Below are 18,662 nucleotides of genomic sequence, written 5' to 3'. Positions count from 1 at the left end.
AAGGGAAAAGGGTGTTTGGCTTTGATTACGTCTCAACTCCCCACAATCTATCGATCAGTTTGAACATTCAATTCACACATCACAATGCAACAAGAATAAGCCAGGAAACAATAACAAAACTGATGAGTTAGTTACTCCTTATAGAATTTTCCTTCAAGCTCCAACCTACCAAACCACCCCCCCAAATCCTGACAGTGATCCCTACTCTAAATGTTGTGCATATTATTAATAATTAAATATGAAATGAATGTTCTATGGTTTTGAGGAGAGTCTAATTCCAGAGGAATCAATCCCTGTGATCCACACTAGGGGAAAATATCATGACAAGTCATTAATTTATGTCCAATGACTGTTCACAAGCAGGCACTACACACAAATATGGAGATTTAAATAGAAATCAATTCTTCTAGAAAAAAATTCGAAGTTCTCGTCACAGGTACAGAGTCAGAACTTGCTTTGCTAACTTTAAAGGAAATACCAGAAATTTTTAGTGAAATGTTCCCTCTCACCCTATAATATAGAGTCTCATAGTGACCAAAACAGAAACAAAAACAAAACAAAACAAGAAAAATGAAGGCAAAGAAGTGAAATAGGTTTAACTTTTGTCACATTCGTGAATGCTTTAGGAGCTAAGGTTCTACTGTGTGTGTCCCCTTCCACTTGATTGGAATACTGCAATCTATGAGGAACATTCTTTATTTGCAGTGGAAATAGCACATCCAGAGGCCTCTGCATACAAGTTTTCATCACAAGTTTCTCACCTGCCTCTAGGAAGCACCCGGCTTTCTCAACTGCCCCTAAACCCTTCACAGCTCAAGGACTCTGATGGCGCTCCTAAAAGATAGTTTTTACTGGCTTTTTTGTGGCTGATCAAGTCAATGATACGCAACTTGAAAAGTGTGTAATTAGGCCATGAGATGACCAAAGGAGTTGTTACATCTTGTCTGGTCACTGGCGCAAGTGTCTACCCGCAAGGCTGTGACAGCTATGGTCTATTGGGTTTGGAATTTTCTTTAATATCTCCCCAGTTCCTTATTGGTCCAGTCTGTCGGCCATTACAGGCTTGGTTCTTTTTTAAATGGCTTCAATTACATATTCATTCAATAGTCGTAACAGTTGTTCAAAAGCTATTATAGATTATGGACCAAAGGCAATTAGTTCTTGAAATAAAACCTTGAGCACTTTTTCTTTTAATGTGCGTACGTGTGTGTGTGTGTGTGTGTGTGTGTGTGTAAATTTAAAATAAGAGAAACTCAGGAACTCTATCAGTAACAGACATATTACTTTTCAGCACTGAGAGCTTTGCATCCATAAACACAAGTTTCAAAAATCACACTGACACTACTATCAAGAAGTATAAATTCTCTCCTCCACTATTTCAGAGCCATTTCAATGGTTATCAAATGAAATCATTCTACAGAGCGGGCTGGCAGAAAATATAATTATCTTAATTATTGTAATTTTTTGGTGAATGCCCAATTGGAACTATTTGACCCACAGGGAAAATAGATAAATTATTGGTGGTTTTGATAGCATAAAATTCCACTCACTTTTTAATCATTAAGACCCATCTTAGTTACAGCTATCTTAAGTTGAAAATGTGCCTTTGCCCTGACTTTGTAAGAAAAGTATAAGGAGGTAGAAACAACCCAGGATCTAGACTAACAGACATTGGAAGCCCAGTCTTTGGACTTCCCACAGCACATATCACCCTGTCTGGACCCACTTGTCCCATCTGCACAGTGGGGGTTCTGCCTAGGATGAGTACACATGTTCTAGTTGTCCCGGGACAGTTCTACTTGAAGCCTGTTGTCCTGGAGTCATTTAACAGTGCATCCTTCCTCTGTCACAATTGTCCCATTTTAAATGACCATCTCTATTGTCACCCTAATTCTACTTCTTACCTCATCAGGTTATGTGATCCCACGGTTTACATAGTACCTGACACACAAGGGATACTACCAAAATATTAACTTCAAAATAGAAATCTACATGGTGAAAGAAAACAAAGTGTCTGGAAAGATAACTCAAGCCTGCTCACTATAAGAAAACTTGACATTATCAAAATCCAAACTTTGGAAAATTGATAAATTGAAAAGCTTATATAGCCCTCCTCCCAAGTTTTTCTATAAAAAAAATAAACAGAGCAAAAGAAAACAAACATAAGTATTCCTGGATTAAACTCAGCGGATTCAAAAAGATTAGGTTTGCATATAATCCTGCCTACTACCCTGCACACTACACCATATGCAGTTGAGTAGGTTGGCACTATTTTACCTGAACTCTTTGAAAGACTACAGAAAGTGTTAAAGAAACAACAGATTCAACATCTTGAGTTTCAGAGATTAAGGTGGAATTGAAATAACCTAGATCGTTTTGGTTTCCTCAAAGCTCATTCTTTCTTTCCATATTTAAAGCTCTTAATTGACTACCTTATTGGGAATATATGAATATAAAAACAAGTATGTGCTGGGTCTTTCATAGACATTGTCTCAAACCTTCCAAACCACTCTCTAAGGTGGAGTTAATATACCCGTAACAAATAAGGCAGTGGGGTGCAAAGAAACTACTTCTCAAGGTCAAGAAGTGATTAAGGGCATTGACTTAAACTTTCAAGCTGAGCTGGGCAACTTGTTCAACATTTCCAAGCTTGCCGACTCCATCTGTAAAACGGAGGTGACAAAAAAAAGGAGGTGACAACATCAATCTCATAGGATTGGTGGGTCAGCTCAAAGAGACAGTATTTCAAAAGCACTTAGAACAGTGCCTATCACAGAGTAACTCCAGAGTAAGAACTCCACAAATAGACATTGTTATTATTGCTATTATCATAATTATTGTTATTATCACAATTATTGTTATTATCACAAAGAGATGACTGAAATCAAAACTTGGCTCCTCTACTTCAAAAAATCTTAATCAATAGTGCAAATATTAAAGCTCCTCTATTTCCACCTAATGGACATTAATAGGAGGAGCACTGCCATATATATTGCAGGTTTTATTAAGGAAATTTATTCTAATCTTGTAATGGGGAGCTTGTAAAACAGGCAATACGTGTTTCTTTCTAGTTACCCTCAAGCTGTCTAGAATAATTAGCTTCACTTTCTCTTCCTGAGTGACTTTAACCTAAAAGGAATAAGAATATAAATAAAAATAAGAATATATTATATACTTATGCAAAAAAAATATATATATATATATAATTTATATATATATGTATTAACCTGGTGTTCTAATAAAAAATGGGGTGTGCTTTTTCTAGGCAATGGGCTACAGAAGGGTGTAAACAAAGACATTACTGACTCATTTCTGATACTTCCTATTACGAGTTGACAGAACATCATTTTTAAAATTGCAGGACACAGGTGAGCTCATCAGGATGAGTGAAAATAGCAGAAAAGATAAGAAAACTAAAATCAATAACAACTTCAACAAACCACAATCAAAATAAGGTGCAGAATAGTAACTGCTGTTAGCTGCCATGTTTTGACTCAACAGGTTATCATCTGACTCCCAAATGGCTTCCTCCTGCCCTGGGTCCTTTTCTCACTTGGGAAGATGGCCAGGGATACACTTCTATCCTCTCTGAGCCTCCATTTACTAAGCCCTCCGTTCCCTGGCCATCTGAGAATACCATCCTTGGCAACACCAAGTTTGACAATGTTCTCACTCTGTTTTCTCAACAGTGGATGTCTCAAAAAAAAAAAAAAAAAAAGATTGAAAATGTAAATGAACTATAACAGAGAGGTTACCATAGAGTGCCAACTTTTAACTTAAAAAGCAAGAACATTAAAAATTAAATTGAACAGGAAAAACAAAAGCTACCATTTGCTGCTGTTGTCATTTCAGAAAAGAAAAGCTATTTTGAATAGCATATAAGAAAGAAGCCTGGATAAAGCCTGACCATTCCCGAGATGAGTTGACAAGCATATTACATTGTCCCTGTTCTTTTCCTGTCCTGGTAAACCAGTAAATGTGTCATCAGAGGCAGGCATCAGGTCTTGAACTGGCCTTGGGAGGTAGCACAGGTGCAGGGGCTTGCTACTGCTTTGTAACCAGAAACAGTATTAACACCTATGGAACTTGGTTTAGATAAGAGGCAATGAGAGTTCTCTCCTTTGTCTGCTTTGCATTTGCTGCTCTCATTAAGGAAGCCACATTATCCACAGATGAAGCTTTCTGTAGTCTACCCCATAATAAGAAAAAGTAAAATCGTTAAGTCCCTATAGTACAACAATATTTTTAAAATTAATCTTTCTACAAAAAAAAGAAGAAAACCCTGTAAAACGGTAAATTAAATTTCCATTCACAATGCTCATATGCTTTATAGGCTGACAATCTCTTAATTTTTAGACTATGTCATTTGATAAGGGCTCCAAATAAAATGGTCTATCATTTTAAATGCAACCATCAGCCTTATTTTAATGACAGCATCTCTATTATTTAATCTGAGTCCAGGAAGTAAAAACTCCTCACATAGAGAGGGAGCAGCCTGCTCTCAAAGAAATAAACTGAAATCCCTTTACTTCTTCCGTTTAGATCTAAGACTGTGTATAAGGATTTAGTCCTGTTTCATGTAGTTAAAGCTTATGATGAAATACAAGAAGGTAGAGAGATGGTCTTTTGCTATCCATCTTTCTCTCCTTCCTTCCTCTCTTTCTCTCCTTCCTTCCTTCCTTCCTTCCTTCCTTCCTTCCTTCCTTCCTTCCTTCCTTCCTTCCTTCCTTCCTTCCCTCCTTCCCTTCCTATCTTCCTTCCCTTTCTCTCTCTCCATCCGCCTGACCACCTATATATCTATGTATCTATTTACGTGTCATCTACCATTCTATCCACCCACCCATCTACGTATATATGTATCTGTCTATCTCTATCACTTATAGAATTCTAAATAGTAGATGAGCTTCTTCATGGCCTACTTATCCTTATTGAGTTTTAAAAAAGAACTACTAGTCTATTTCTCTCTGAAGCAGAACCTTTTATTCATAGGTTATGAGTTTCAGAATGAAATGAGGCTGTAGCACGTGGCTTGTGGCTGCCTGCACTTGACAAGTCCTGGCTTCCTTGTATTTACCTAGATACTCTAAGGAGTCCTTTGTGAGGTCCTAAGGCACATGTGTGTGTGTGTTGTGCACATGTATGCAGGTATGGATGTCAACACACATATATACGTATGAATATACATATATATATATTTCAAATGCAGAAAGCAAGATAATTGATAGTATGACATTTTAAATGAGTGTCTATTAAGTTGAGCTATATGAAAGTGCCAATATTTCACCATTTTTTGTCAAACAAAAATAGCAATTTCATATGGTACAGACTAATACTGCCAATGAACCTTTAAGGTCTCAAAAAACACACAAACAAAAAGGGCTATAAAATAAAACAAACAAAGCCCTGTTGCTTGTTGTCCCTTCTGCTCAGTCTAGGTCACCTGTGTGGTGGGGCTACGATTATATGTCAAAAGCTGCTGGCTTTCAGGGATCTTTCAAGGAAATGCATGTCTTATGTGAAAGAAGAAATGGCCCCTGGTAACTATCAGTGCAATGGGATCGTTATGAAATTGGCGAGTGAACCACTTCTGTTACTTTCTTCTCTAGCTGGTCTGTATCTAGTTCCCTTCTGTCCTAATGTGGAGGGATGTTCTCATGCACGGGTTATTAGAGGTTAGAATGTGAATGAGCAGGACGAGCATGACAAATGTCCGCCTTTCTGGTGAGATAACATTTTCATCCAGGCTGTATACAAGTCACCCGTATTTCCCCAAATACTTGGGGCATAATTCATTGCATAGAGAATCGTCCCCCACCCCTCCTGGTTCGGCTGCTCAAAGATGCAACAACAACCAAGTCATAATACACAAAGAAACCAAGAGCCAATCAATAAAGAGAAGCCTGCCCCCAGGCTTAATTCAAGCAAGCCATTCATTGAGCTAATGTGATGATGGACCCTTCAAATCCAGAACATATCATGGACACATCAGCAACACCAAGTGGCATGCAATGACCAGATGACGATCGGCCCCACTGCCATGCTTTGATTGGTTCAAGCTCAAAAAACAATCTCCTTTGCGAGTTTGGATAGTTGGTTTTCCATAAATCAAAGTGAGATTAAAAATAAAGGTTTGGTGAGGTCAAGTGCTTACCAAATGTTTCCTAATGCCAAGGAAAAATGTTTGCCTATTGCCATTGCATTTGTCAGTGAGACTATAAAATTACCTAGTCCAGTCAGGTCTTTTTCTCTTGGGGAAATCTCTACCCACACCAGATGGTCTTCGTTCTGGAGGTCAGTATTCAGAAACTTGCAGGGTGCTCCAAGATAATCAGCATTTAACCAAAAAGATGATGGGCAGGGAGTTGCAAGGTGGCCGTCAATGACCTTCTGGACAGTCCTGAGGTCATTGGAGTTCAATATTTTCCAAAGGTTCCTGCATCTTTAATTTGATGAAGGCTTAATTTGTGCTGATAAAAGGTAAGATTCTACCAACTGGGGACACCAAATTTCTGTCACTTTCAAGATGTCTGAAGAGTGATCGACAATTACAGGGAAAGCTTGTTGTAGTCTCTTTTTTGATCAAGTTGACAACAAGTGGGCATTACCAAAACATTCTCCATTCCTGCTGATTTTACTTCCTGTTTTGGAGGATTAGCTTTAAGAAATTTTTCCTTTTGGTCATCCTGCCTGTCTTCTAGATAACAGTAACTAAGAATCTATCACTACTAACGTTACACTGTGATCCTGTAAATATAAATTTTTCACAACTTCCCTAAGATAAATTCTAGACACTTGGCATCTGTAATCTAGACTCAAAAGCTATTTTGATAATTTTACATTTTCCCCCAAATATGTGTCTTCTATAAAAGGGTCTTCCTTCTGTTGATCTGCTTACTAAAAGTAAAAGGAAGGACCACCATTTCATAAATGCACTTCATAAATCAAACCAGAAATATCCTTTAAAAGATTGTTTTCTGGTAATTACCTATTACTGTATTTACCTCAATGCAGTATTTCCATATGTGGCAAGTGTCTTGCGTATAATTAAGTTAAACAGGGACAGTAATCAATTTCCACAGCAACGAAAAAGACCTAATATGCAAATTTCTTTAATGACCAGCAAGAGGCCAATTACATGGACAAGACTATATTTAGTTGGTTTCTTCAACCGAAACTATTACAATCAAGTGGGAATTGCAGAGTTCTTCAAGATTTACCCATCCAAGAATGAGGGCAATTTGTCAGTAGGACATGTTGCCAATGAGAATCTCAGTAACATTAAAATAACAGATTTTACACATATATTTACATATATGGTGCCCACAAATGCAGCAACATTTTAACTTAAGTTTTAGATGAATGCAGATGGAGATGGCCAGATTCTCAAGTAATTCTAAGAATAGTGTTAAACCTTATTTATATATTTTTTCAAATGTCTAGATTGGTCTTATTGAAGAAAGCAATTTAAAATATATCTTTGTACTTAACCTTGTTTTCAACTTGGGGGTACATTCACTTATACTGAGAGCACGATAAAAATCCAAAGAAATAAATCTGTTGAAGATTCTTGTAATTATACAGCAGGCTAAAGTGACTATGATTATAATTACATACAAAGTGCGTGTTTGAGAATTTAGCATCTAGAGACATTTTCATAAAAATAATTAAGGGTTGTAGCTGAACCACATTACAAAGATACTTTGTGAGTCTTCAGTGTGCAGAATTTAATAGCGTTAAGCCTTTTCATTTGTAGAATGCTCTTGAGTATTTCAAGTTTGTCAACATTTTTATTATCCTTGTTGACCCTCTCCATTACCCTACTCCAATGTCAAAGTGTCTTGAAGATACCTTACATAAACCGTATTTTACATCTTGACAAGTGATTACTGGGTAAATGGATAATTGATGGATTTGGAGCTGAATCTTGACAATTGTTTGGATTTCTGTGGAGGCTCCCGCTAGCCTTGAGAACTCATTATGGCTGTTTACGAGAATATAGTATTAATACCTGCATACCACCAGACGCAGATCTCAACTCTAACTTGCCAAAGAGCCATTGATTCACAAGTTTATGCATGGGGTTTTCAAAGTGCAGCTTTTAGAGTTCGGCACTTTATTTTCCTTTCTCACACCTCGGAAGAATTCTGTAGCTACAATGAGCTAACAACACATCTTGTGAGAAATGGAATGGAACTGCAGAGAAAGCGTACCACAGCACACGGAGGTAGGAACTAAGTCACAACAGGCCAGATAGGAGAACCAGTGGCTGCGGACACTTCCCATTCAGGGGTCGAATACATCGCCTCGCTTACCTGTCTGACCCAGCATGCCTCAGCCACACATGCAAACTGTTATCATCACTGCTTTATTCATGAAACGTCGTTTTAAATGAAAGGACTCATTACCCAAAATAAGCGCCTCAATGACATCTGAGCATGCAGAGCATCGGAACATTCACATTTACGTCCTCTGAAAACAGACCCAACGAGTTGCATTCAATATGGAAACCCACACTTTCTGTTTTTTCAAGGCACCTACACAAAAATAGCCATGGCTTGCTTGCCATTTCAGGAACCGAGTCATCTGTTAAGCCTGGGTAATTGGTAATAAAGCTCTCCCACCCCACAACCATGCCATCCATTCTGACTTCTGCATTTCTTAAACCCACTTCTATTCCTTCCACTGCCAATCTTAACTTGTGGTGTGCATTACAAATAAAAGTTGGCTTATCTAGGTACAGTTGGACAATGGACATTGCAAAAAGACCAACTCTCCTTAGGAGTGCCAGATACACCTCCCCCATTCCTTCATTTTGGATTTAAAAAATGAGTTACTGGGTGTAAAAAGTTGTAAAGAAGGGAAATGGGGTGCTTGAAATCGAGCTAAACCTGCAGGGTCACCTTTTGGTTGTCTTCCTATGAGTTAGATGAGACCATGGTCTTACATAGAAGACCATGAGAAGGTTGCACAGGGAGTGAACATGCAAAGTGTGCTGTCACAGGAATTCAGAGAGATTGATACACGAACCAAACATACCATTTTCTTTGTGTCTTAGCAAAGAGGGCGAGAGTTTAGAATGAACTAGGTTTAACTGTTCATCCTCTCTCTTCGTGGGCCTGTGTTTAGCTTCAGCAGGGGACCTCACTTTTTGCGTGCTGCCTACCCAGCAGTCATGCATTTGCACCAAGACTGGATAAGAACCTCGACTCCCACCAGCTAATCTAATTTCCAAGTAGCCATCAAGCACGAGAAGGAAGACCCTTACCTGTCACTGTAGGCAGCGGCAGTGGCAGGGGTAGGCTGGGCGTAGCGGTATGCAGCATAACCACCCTACAACACAAGGAGAAATTGGACTTAGGAATGCCAAGGAGCCCAGCTCAAAGGTGACAAATTGTGAAATCACACCAGAACAGCAATTACCCAAATAGACTAATCTAAAGTGGAAGTTAATGGAAGCTTAGTGTCAAAGCAGAAGTACAAAACACACCTGAGAGATAGGGAATTGCATACTACCCCCCCTGGATGTTAAAGGTTAGCAGGTGTAAGTAAATCCCCAAGGGAGAACCCAGATACCTTTTGAACGACACACGAACCTAAGTGTTAAGATTGATCGTCTTGGGGTAGGGAGGATTATGGGGGATTATTTAAACACTCTTGATACTTTGCTGAACTTTCCAGATTTTCATAACTGGTTATACTTTACCTTTACTTGCTAGCGATTAACTTACATTTTATGCAAACAATCTGATTACTTCCTTAAAAATCCAATATAGGTCGACCTAATATCCTCTTGTCTTTTATATTTATTTTTAAAAAACGACCCTCGGACTGAAAGTTCAGTAGTAATCTCTTGCATATATAGTTGTTTAACCACTAAAACAATTAAAGAAGACTGTCCTTGGCTTTTTATATGTTACACAGTTATTTAAAAAAGGAGTGGTAAATGCTTCTTAAAAATTCTGTCTTTTGGCTAAAGATATCACACTGATTCAGATGGGGAATTTGTTTGGTGTGGAAAATATGCTCAAGTATGCCAATTTGTAAATCAAATCATAAGAGAGAAAAAAATCTGGAAAAAATAATTAACATTTAGTTGTATGTACCAGTAATTGCGATTGTTCAATTAAGCAGAGGACAAGCAAATGGGCATATTCGAAAGGAATTGTGTTCAGTGGAGCATTGATTATCAAACTGTGAAAATAACAGAGCTTCTTGCTCACCCAACCATAGCAATATATCAACCACTGTCGAATGATCTCTGCACAATTAACAAACAGGATCCAGTCTCTACTGATAACACAGGGACCATTCAGGTTCTAATTAGAATACACAGTCCCATACTCCTCTGTGGGAAAGTGTCTCACCCCCACTGAGAAGGGGCAACTCAGGACAGGCTACCATGTTGGAGGGTATTTAACAGCAAAATCATGTATGTGCCCAAGGGTATCTAAGAGTAGGGTCCTGACTGGAGATTGTTCCTTTTGGCTCCATATACTAGAGGGAAAAACCAAGTGGAGGATAAGAGACAGATGAATGGGGTAGCTACAAAAAGCATCTTTTCAAATGTAGACTGAACTGGTCTTAATAATTTATTTCTACCATCTACCAACCACAGCTAACTTTCAGAGTAAATTTGCTATCGTTTCCATAGCAATTCTAAAAAACTAGCTTAGCCTTAAACAAGTTCATTCTTTGGATTAGTCCTGGAGAAGACACATCTAAGACATCCTGACAGATAATCACCAATAATTTAGAGCCAGTTAAAAAAGAAGTCTTCTTTGAAAAACAATGTGGAAGTTAAAAAAAAAAAAGAAAAAAAAAGAGGTCTTAGCCAGACACCACCTGGTGTTCCAAACACCAAGTTCTCTCATTAGGAAAGAGGAAACTCAAATGTGCTGAGCTCCAAAAGCAAAGCAGTTGTCATATTAACTCAGATTCAGACTGATGGGCTGGGGGAAAAATAGGTCACCAGATTTCTGGAGCCATTCTTTTCGTATGCTTGTTCTTGGCTTTCCAGAAAGACACAGGTATGCAGGTATGTGTCGTAAACTTGGCAAGCTGAACGCTAGAGGTATCAACTGCAACCATCTGAAAGCTTTGAGAGGAGAGAAAGAGAGAGAGAGGATTCTCTCACTCCCAGAATGAAAAACAAAACAAAACAAGGTTATTGCCAAGAAACTTGCATTAAGTGCCATGTCAATCAATCATGATTTGGGTGACTGTGAATTTGGTCCCAGCAAAGATTTCTAGCTGTCCCACTTGTAAATTCTCTTTGTTTGAACTCTGTACATCTCCCACTTTGGCAGTAGTTTTCATCCATGGAATTAGGTAGCAAGTTTGATTAACGGAAAGAACTGTAGCAGTGCAAATAGAAGATAACTACCATGAACTGACTGCTAGGTCGGTAGGGATCCGTCTGCACAACAGATGGACTCATCTGTGAAGCTTTGAGAAGGACCCATCTTTTACATATTTGCATATTACTTAGCCATTTAACTGAACCAAACACATAGGTGTGTTTCCATGGAAAACAGGCACACGTGGTCTGTGCCCTGACACTTATCTTTGTTAGTTAGGAATTTGTTTACAAGCATTCCCAACTCAAGGGTCAACATCATAGTTTCTAAAGTCTGTGGAGCCAGTGGAAAGATTTTGACCTTGACTACTGGTCCTTGCTGTCCAGTAGACCTCTTGATGATGATGGGAAATGTTTTCTATCTGTGCTGTCCAATATGGTAGCTACTTGTCCTGATTATTGAATACTTGAAATGCGGCTGGTACAACAAACTGAAGTTTTAATTTATTGAGTTTGAGTTCATTTGAATTTACATGTAAATAGCCACATGGGGTTGGTGGCTACCCTATTGGGGTCCAGGTCTATGCGATCCCTGAAATATGTAACAATTGGGAAAATAAAAGGATTAGGTAGCCTGAAACCTCCACATCTATATATTCCATTGTCTTCCTTTGCTAATGTTCTTCTGTACGAAATCCACATTAGGGGTCTAACAGAGTTGTGTATTAACTCAGTGTATGTGTACATACATTGTAAAATGATCAAAACCATACAAATGGCTTTAGTTGGCCTTTCTAACAAGTAACTGTAATCAATTTTATTGCTCCATATTTTGCAGCTCACGGAGCATAGCCAGAGCTTCTGCAAGGTTCTGTGGTAATGTCTGAAAAAGGAACACTTACTTCCACTTGCTGTCACCAAACCATTTTCATGTTGAAACTGCCCCCCCCCCCCCAGTTCTTTGGACAAAAATTGGTCCTTGATAGATTTTTTTCCCCACCTCCAAACTAAAGGAAAAGGGTAGACAAGTACAATATCGGTCCCTATTCATAAAACATACTCTTTGTTTTTTTAAAATGCTGGGCAGCAAATTATAAATGTGACTTTATAGAAAATACAAGTTTTAAATGGCCATGATGAATTGCCCCGTCCACCGCTGCCACCGCCACCAGATGTGGCCATCAGAAATACTGGCTCACACGTGGTCTGAAACAGTTCCTTTGTTAGCGAGACTCTGGAGGTCCATTGGGGGAAAGTAAGGATCGCTAATGATGTCCCAATAAAGCATTTTCAAAAGTGTGGTTGGTGGGGTACGGATTAGTGACAGGATAGAAAAGGTGCCATGACCAGATTGGTTTGAAAAATGCAGAGTTAAACAAAATGAAAACAAAACAGAATGGTTATTCCATTTGTGGAACTTCCTAAAGCAATACTTTAGAGCATACTTTCAGAAAAAGATGTTCTCATATCCAAATGGTGAATTACTTAGGAAGTGAGGTGAAACGTGTGTGTGTGTGTGCGTGCTGGTGGGGACATGGGCGTGGGTAGGGCCGTATGTGTGTGTCTCCCTTTAGAAAAGTAGTAATGGTTTTAATCACAGATAGAAACCTCCTCCTTTCCGAGACTATCCAAGGATCCCACTTTGTGCAAAACAGGTGGAATGGTGTATATATAATTAACTCAACACTTTATTTATGAAAACAACATTTACAAGAACATTTGCAAAATGAAAAACTTAACTATAAATCATTACTCCCTAATTTATCTGCATTATGCATTCAGCTGTTTTTGAACTGTGGCAAGTTTTCTCGAAATGTGAAAATAAAAAGTTCAGCTCAGGAATTTTAACTGTTTTGTCTTCTCCTAGGTTCAAGTATGCCTTTTTCATAATAGATTTCTTATTAAAACTTAATTTTCACAGTAAAAAAAAGTATTTTTTAATTGACTTAATACTCAACAAAAATAGTAATTGCAGGCTGTAGGGAACCCCATGTAATAAAACACCACTGATTGTCCTTAGTTTTACATTCTTCTTTCATTTTATTTGATAGTTTTAATGTTGGTTATAGACTAAATTTGGAGGCTCAGCCAGCTATACTCCAATGGATGTGTGGGTCTTTGTCCTTCTGCAAATTTGTTCATTTGGGGGTTACTTCAGCAATGAAAAGTAGACTTGAAAGCGATAGCAATCTGTGTGAAATAAATTTAGAAGAAGCTACAATGACACCAGGGAAAGATCTATTAGCTATGCTGACCCTCAATGCTAGATGCATAAGAGATTTTTTTATTTAACCATTCCAGTTGACTCCTGGAAGCTACTAAAATTTTTTCTTAGACAACTGGTTCAATGAAACCCTAAAATTTTTTTTTCACTGAATTATATTAATTGAGTCCAGATACATTTTAAGCCAAGAAATTTAGAGTCAAGCCAGACTCCCATTTTGATGCACTCAAGATCTAGCAAAGAGGGGAAATTTGACGATAAGCATATCTATCCTAGGAGGATTCGCATTAAAACTGGAAAATTCAGTTAAGTCTTTCCTCGTTCTGTTAGAAAATGTCTCCCTCCCCAGCAGAGTCTTGTTAGTAGGATTTTACAGCAAACCCACAACCAGAGTGATGAGTTTTTCCACCAGTCCGGATTTCATACCTGTAGCAATTTATTGCCATACACAGGCTCTTGATACACTACTCTATAAGGAAACAGAAATGTAATGTTTTCAATGCAAAAATGAAATAAATAAAAGAAAATGCATAAGTCAGACAGAAATCCCAGAGCAATTCATTTACAAGTTTGCCTCTCTTCACTAAGACCTGGGAGTGACCCACCGAAACAAAGGAGGAACCGGGTATCGCCAAACCATCTTAGTTGTAAGTCTCTGTAACTGGCAGTGTCAAGAAGGTAGACACAGGATCAAACCACACTCACTGTGTTAGAACCTGTTTTTGTTTTTTAAGGAAGAAAAAAAAGATACTTTCATGGCTTCTTACCCTTCCAAGCATATACCAATGGTTCAAGTGAACTATTTCGACTTTCTGTCGTGAGCTCATGATTGGAATTCTCTAGAATACCTGAAGATTTAACCTTGGTGCCTAATTATTGAGGCAGTGAAGATGACAGTAGAGTAGCAACTGTCACTGTAGCAACACACCTGTGTTTCCTAAATTTAACTTCAACTAACAACATAGAGCACAATTGTGTTTCATGAATTAATGAAGCACATTGAAGCTACCAAAGCTACTTTGAATAGATGTGACTAGAAAAAGTGTGTGTGTGTGTGTGTGTGTGCGCGCACGCGCAGGGATCTAGAAAGGCTACTGTCAATATAGATGTCATTAACATGTCATCGCTTCAAGTCTAACAGTGACAAGATCTCAACAGAACCCAGAGACCAATGGAGACAACTTGTGGGTTTGAGACTGATTTATGGGCGAGGCCAACCAGTCCTGTGAGTGGTTCTGGTGTGAAGTGAAATTTTCCAGTTCCAGGGCAGACCTCAAGGTGAACATTTTAAGAGATATATGTAAATATGATATGATATGATATAAATAAATATATATGTGTATATATTTTCCTTATGTAATCTGGCTTTCCTTTCCAATTTAGTTTTACATAAACCTTCCTTTTTAAGTTAAAATCTAAAAGTTCTAGTTCTTTCTCTCTTCGCCACCCAGTTCCCATTGCTCATTTGCACATTGCAATTAAAGATATTATTCCCCAGTGGCCTGCCCACCCCATAATGTTCTCCATTATTCTCTCACTTCTCACGGTCCTCCTTTCCTTCTTTTACTGCCTTTCTCAAAGTTTGTTCAACGAGGGCAATGGCATTATTCTGTTGGCACATTATTCTGTAGCCAAATCACAGGGGCTCAAACCTCAGTGTGTCAGTGAAGATTTCTGGACAAATTATATCACCTCTTTGGTTTTAAAAAAAAGTTTTCTATTCTGGAAATAAAGGAAAGTGGAGGGAACAGGTAATGAGATTCCTCCAGAGCTATGGATGAGGGTAGGGCTGGGCATCTTGTCTCTCACATGGGTGATGCTTAACTTTTTTTTAAAAATTAAATTTATTGGGGTGACACTGGTTAATTATATAGGTTTCAAGTGTACATTTCTATAATATGTCATCTGTATATTGCATTGTGTGCTCACCATCCAGAGTCAGTTCTCCTTTCATCGCCATGTATTTGACCCCCTTTACCCTCTTCTACCTCCCCCCTTACCCTCTGGTAACCACTTAACTGTTGTTTGTGTCTATGAGTTTTGCTTGTTTTTCTTGTTGCTTTCCACATATGAGTGAAGTCATACAGTTATTGATTTTTTTCTGCCTGACTTATTTCGCTTGGCATGATAATCCCAAGACGTTTAACTTCTTGAGGAGCTGTCCCCTCCCCCGTGGTGACTGACCAGCCTAATGTTTATCCTTAGCTGATTCACACTGAAAGCAGGGTCTTTGGAATAAGTAAATAGGGTTTTTACTTGGAGAATTTCTGCTTTCCAGCTTTACATGTCCCTGAAGCTACTGACACTTTTTCCTGAACTCAAGTATCAGTGAAATGAGGACACCTCTGTTTTAAGAACCATGGATGGGAGAGTCACATGAATTCAGAAATAACTGTTTATCCATGCTGTCAACTGGGAACTTGTTACGACAGAATTTAGGAATGATGTAAAAATGCACTGGATTCTCATCGAGGCGGATTCGCTAGGCAGCTCAAGGTTGCCTTGACTCTTAAAAAGCTTAGGGTTCCCCAAACTCAAGGGAACACGGTTAACATTTATATCGTCTATCAGTTCCTCTCTCACTCCATCTTTCCCTGTGTTCTCGTCCCTTCTTTCCATTGCCCAGAACTCACTGTCTCCACTTTCTACTAAGAGTTTATCAATTCTTTTTTATAGCTCTATTATCATTTCCTTCTTTCCATTTTCAATAGTTATCTTTTCATCAAAAGCCATATCCTTTGATATCTCCTTGAGTGGGTCAAGATAAGTGTCTTGGCCAAGTTCAGCAAATTAACACTTATTTTCAGCTCCCTGATCAATTCTGGCCTCATGAGATCTCTCGCTTCACCCCTAAATAGAATGGATTGCTTTGGAAGTCCAGGGAACTTAATCTTTCTATTTCACTTTTCAAACAGCTTGTCATACCCATGTATCACCTCTACTATTATTATTCTTTTCTTTAACTTCACCTATTTTTTACTTAAAAAGAATTTATTTAAAGGTCCACCACTAAGTAATAATACTGAACTAGCAGATCGATATGCTAGCTACTTAAGCTAAATTCGTGTCTTTTGACATAAAAGTGTGTGTGTGTGTGTGTGTGTGTGTGTGTGTGTGTGTGTGTGTGTGTGTATAGAGGGCTGTCCCCAGGTAAAAGTGATGCAGGTAATTACGTTTCCTACTCTTTTTTCTGACACAGAAACCTCCTCCATCCCCCAGTGCCATCTACACTGGGCCTGAGCATGTCCACGGTAGCAAAAGGCTGCATTTCCCCTGCATTGTTGGCCTCCTGAAGAGGATGCTTGTTCTTTGCTAGGCTTGAACTAGCTTCCTTGGTTTTTACCTTAGTTTCTGGCTCATGGCATTTCCTGACAAGGCTCCTCCTCTAGCAATTTCAGGGCATCTCTGATAATTTCCTCCTCTCTCCTCAATCCTCTCCTCTCTGAAAAGGTTAAGAAGGAGCTCATTCTAGATAGGAAGGTGTGGCCTGCCAGGTGCAAGCATCCTGCAACTCATTCAAATCAGAAATGCCCGAAGGCTCCCACATCAGGTGGGAGGGATGGAAAGACCCTGGGCAACAAAGGGGAAAATGGGTGGGAGCACAGAAAAGGGCAGTCGTTTGGTGTACGGGTCTGTCTCGTTGTTGAGCAGCTCTGATATATTGTCAAGACCAAGGGCAATCAGAATAGGAAGAACTGGAGAGCAGACTCCCCTTGACTTTTTGAAAGTAACCAAAACTAGACACTTCCTCCTCTGCCCAATAAAATTAACAAGAAATAACTGGTTTAAACCTATTAGAGGTGACTAATGTGTCTAACACATGTCCCAGGTCCCCTTAGGATGGCCTTAAACCTATTTATTGTGCACTATTTCTAATGAGATTAAAGGAGCAAGCCAGAAACTTCCTTTAAATAAAATAGAGCCTCACATGCTCTTCTATGAACCTCTTTAATCCCCATTTCTTTAAGAAATGGAGTGCTGGGGACATGTCCACACATCAGAACATAAAGTATCTCAAGGGAGGTGGGAATAACAGCTTGAAAAAGCAACTCAAGATTACAATATACTTCTACCTAGCCAGGATGAATCCTGTTCCGTAAACTCTAGAGTGCAGGAAATAGTCATATTCTTTTTTTGCCCTTAAATTAACCCATGAGCCCTTGTTTTGCTGCCATAATGGAGGTGATCTAGTTTATCACTGTCCCCCACATGCATGCACCACCCAGCAGCAATATTCCAAAGATGCCATCTTAAACAGAGCAAAAAATTTAAAAAGGCCTGCAAGGTCTGAGCCACCTTCTTGGAAAGAGGGCATTTTAACTCATGTGCTGGGTTAAAAAAGGACACCTCAAACTTCATATTCCAGTTAGTTTTTCTATCATCTAACTGCCTATTTAAAAACTGTCCCCTTAAACATCTTATTGTCCTTATAATAACATGAACAGAAGGAACATGATATAATTTTTCTTTCTTCTATTTTTTTTTTCTTGGCAATGAGGGTAGCTTTGAAAGGGTCAGAGGAACAGTTTTCTAAACCTATACACCAGGAAATTCAGGACTCAAAGCTACTGAGTAACTCTCTTCTTCTAAACCTCATCCAGATACCTGCAGGGGATGCACCACTGGGCCTGGTGGGCTTCTCCCACATGTGATTAATTTGTGGGAAATAAAACCTCCTAAAGGAACCAAAAGCACAAAGGGACGTTTTTGGAGCCTTCTTCCCTGAACGAAATTTCTCTTTCCACCTTAGTGTGGATGTTGGTGTATTTGCTCTCTTTTGAGTTCCTCTGCTCTCTCCATTTGCCTTGTTCTTGGGGGTTTTCATTTGTCCCAACCAATCTAGACATATTTGATCACTCTAGTCACTCTTTTTCTTTATTTGTAGAATCTTACATCCTTAGCTTTCAGGCAGTTTCTACTTCCTGCTATTAAAAAAAAAATCTATGAGGCAAGGAAAAGATGCCAATTTGAAATCTCCATAGGACAGCAAAAATTAAAATTCAATTATTATCATTTTACAAATAATTCAATAAACTATTGTCATTTCACAGAGGAGTGAACACTCAATAAATGATAGCTGATATTATGTTTGTTTTTAGCTACGCTTAGTGACATCCACATTTTCCCTTGGGTGGGTGTTAA

General features: G+C 38.7%; 1 protein-coding gene across 32 annotated transcripts in view; it reads right to left on the bottom strand.

Annotated features, from left to right (window-relative positions):
* The window catches only part of RBFOX1 (RNA binding fox-1 homolog 1), a 1,406,067-nt gene that overhangs the window by 27,867 nt on the left and 1,359,538 nt on the right, over positions 1-18,662 (bottom strand). For 19 of the 32 annotated variants that reach the window (XM_033101470.1, XM_033101471.1, XM_033101469.1 and 16 more), the window contains 2 exons: positions 13,947-13,989; positions 9,266-9,330 (listed from right to left, as the gene is read on the bottom strand). In XM_033101470.1, the coding sequence (XP_032957361.1) occupies positions 9,266-9,330; positions 13,947-13,989 (108 nt within the window). The remainder of the gene's footprint in view (positions 1-9,265; positions 9,331-13,946; positions 13,990-18,662) is intronic. The other 13 variants (XM_033101485.1, XM_033101490.1, XM_033101492.1 and 10 more) reach the window with 1 other exon arrangement.

The sequence above is a fragment of the Rhinolophus ferrumequinum genome, assembly GCF_004115265.2.
Source record: "Rhinolophus ferrumequinum isolate MPI-CBG mRhiFer1 chromosome 15 unlocalized genomic scaffold, mRhiFer1_v1.p scaffold_54_arrow_ctg1_1, whole genome shotgun sequence".
Taxonomy (NCBI): domain Eukaryota; kingdom Metazoa; phylum Chordata; class Mammalia; order Chiroptera; family Rhinolophidae; genus Rhinolophus; species Rhinolophus ferrumequinum.
This window is presented reverse-complemented; position numbering and strand designations above follow the sequence as displayed.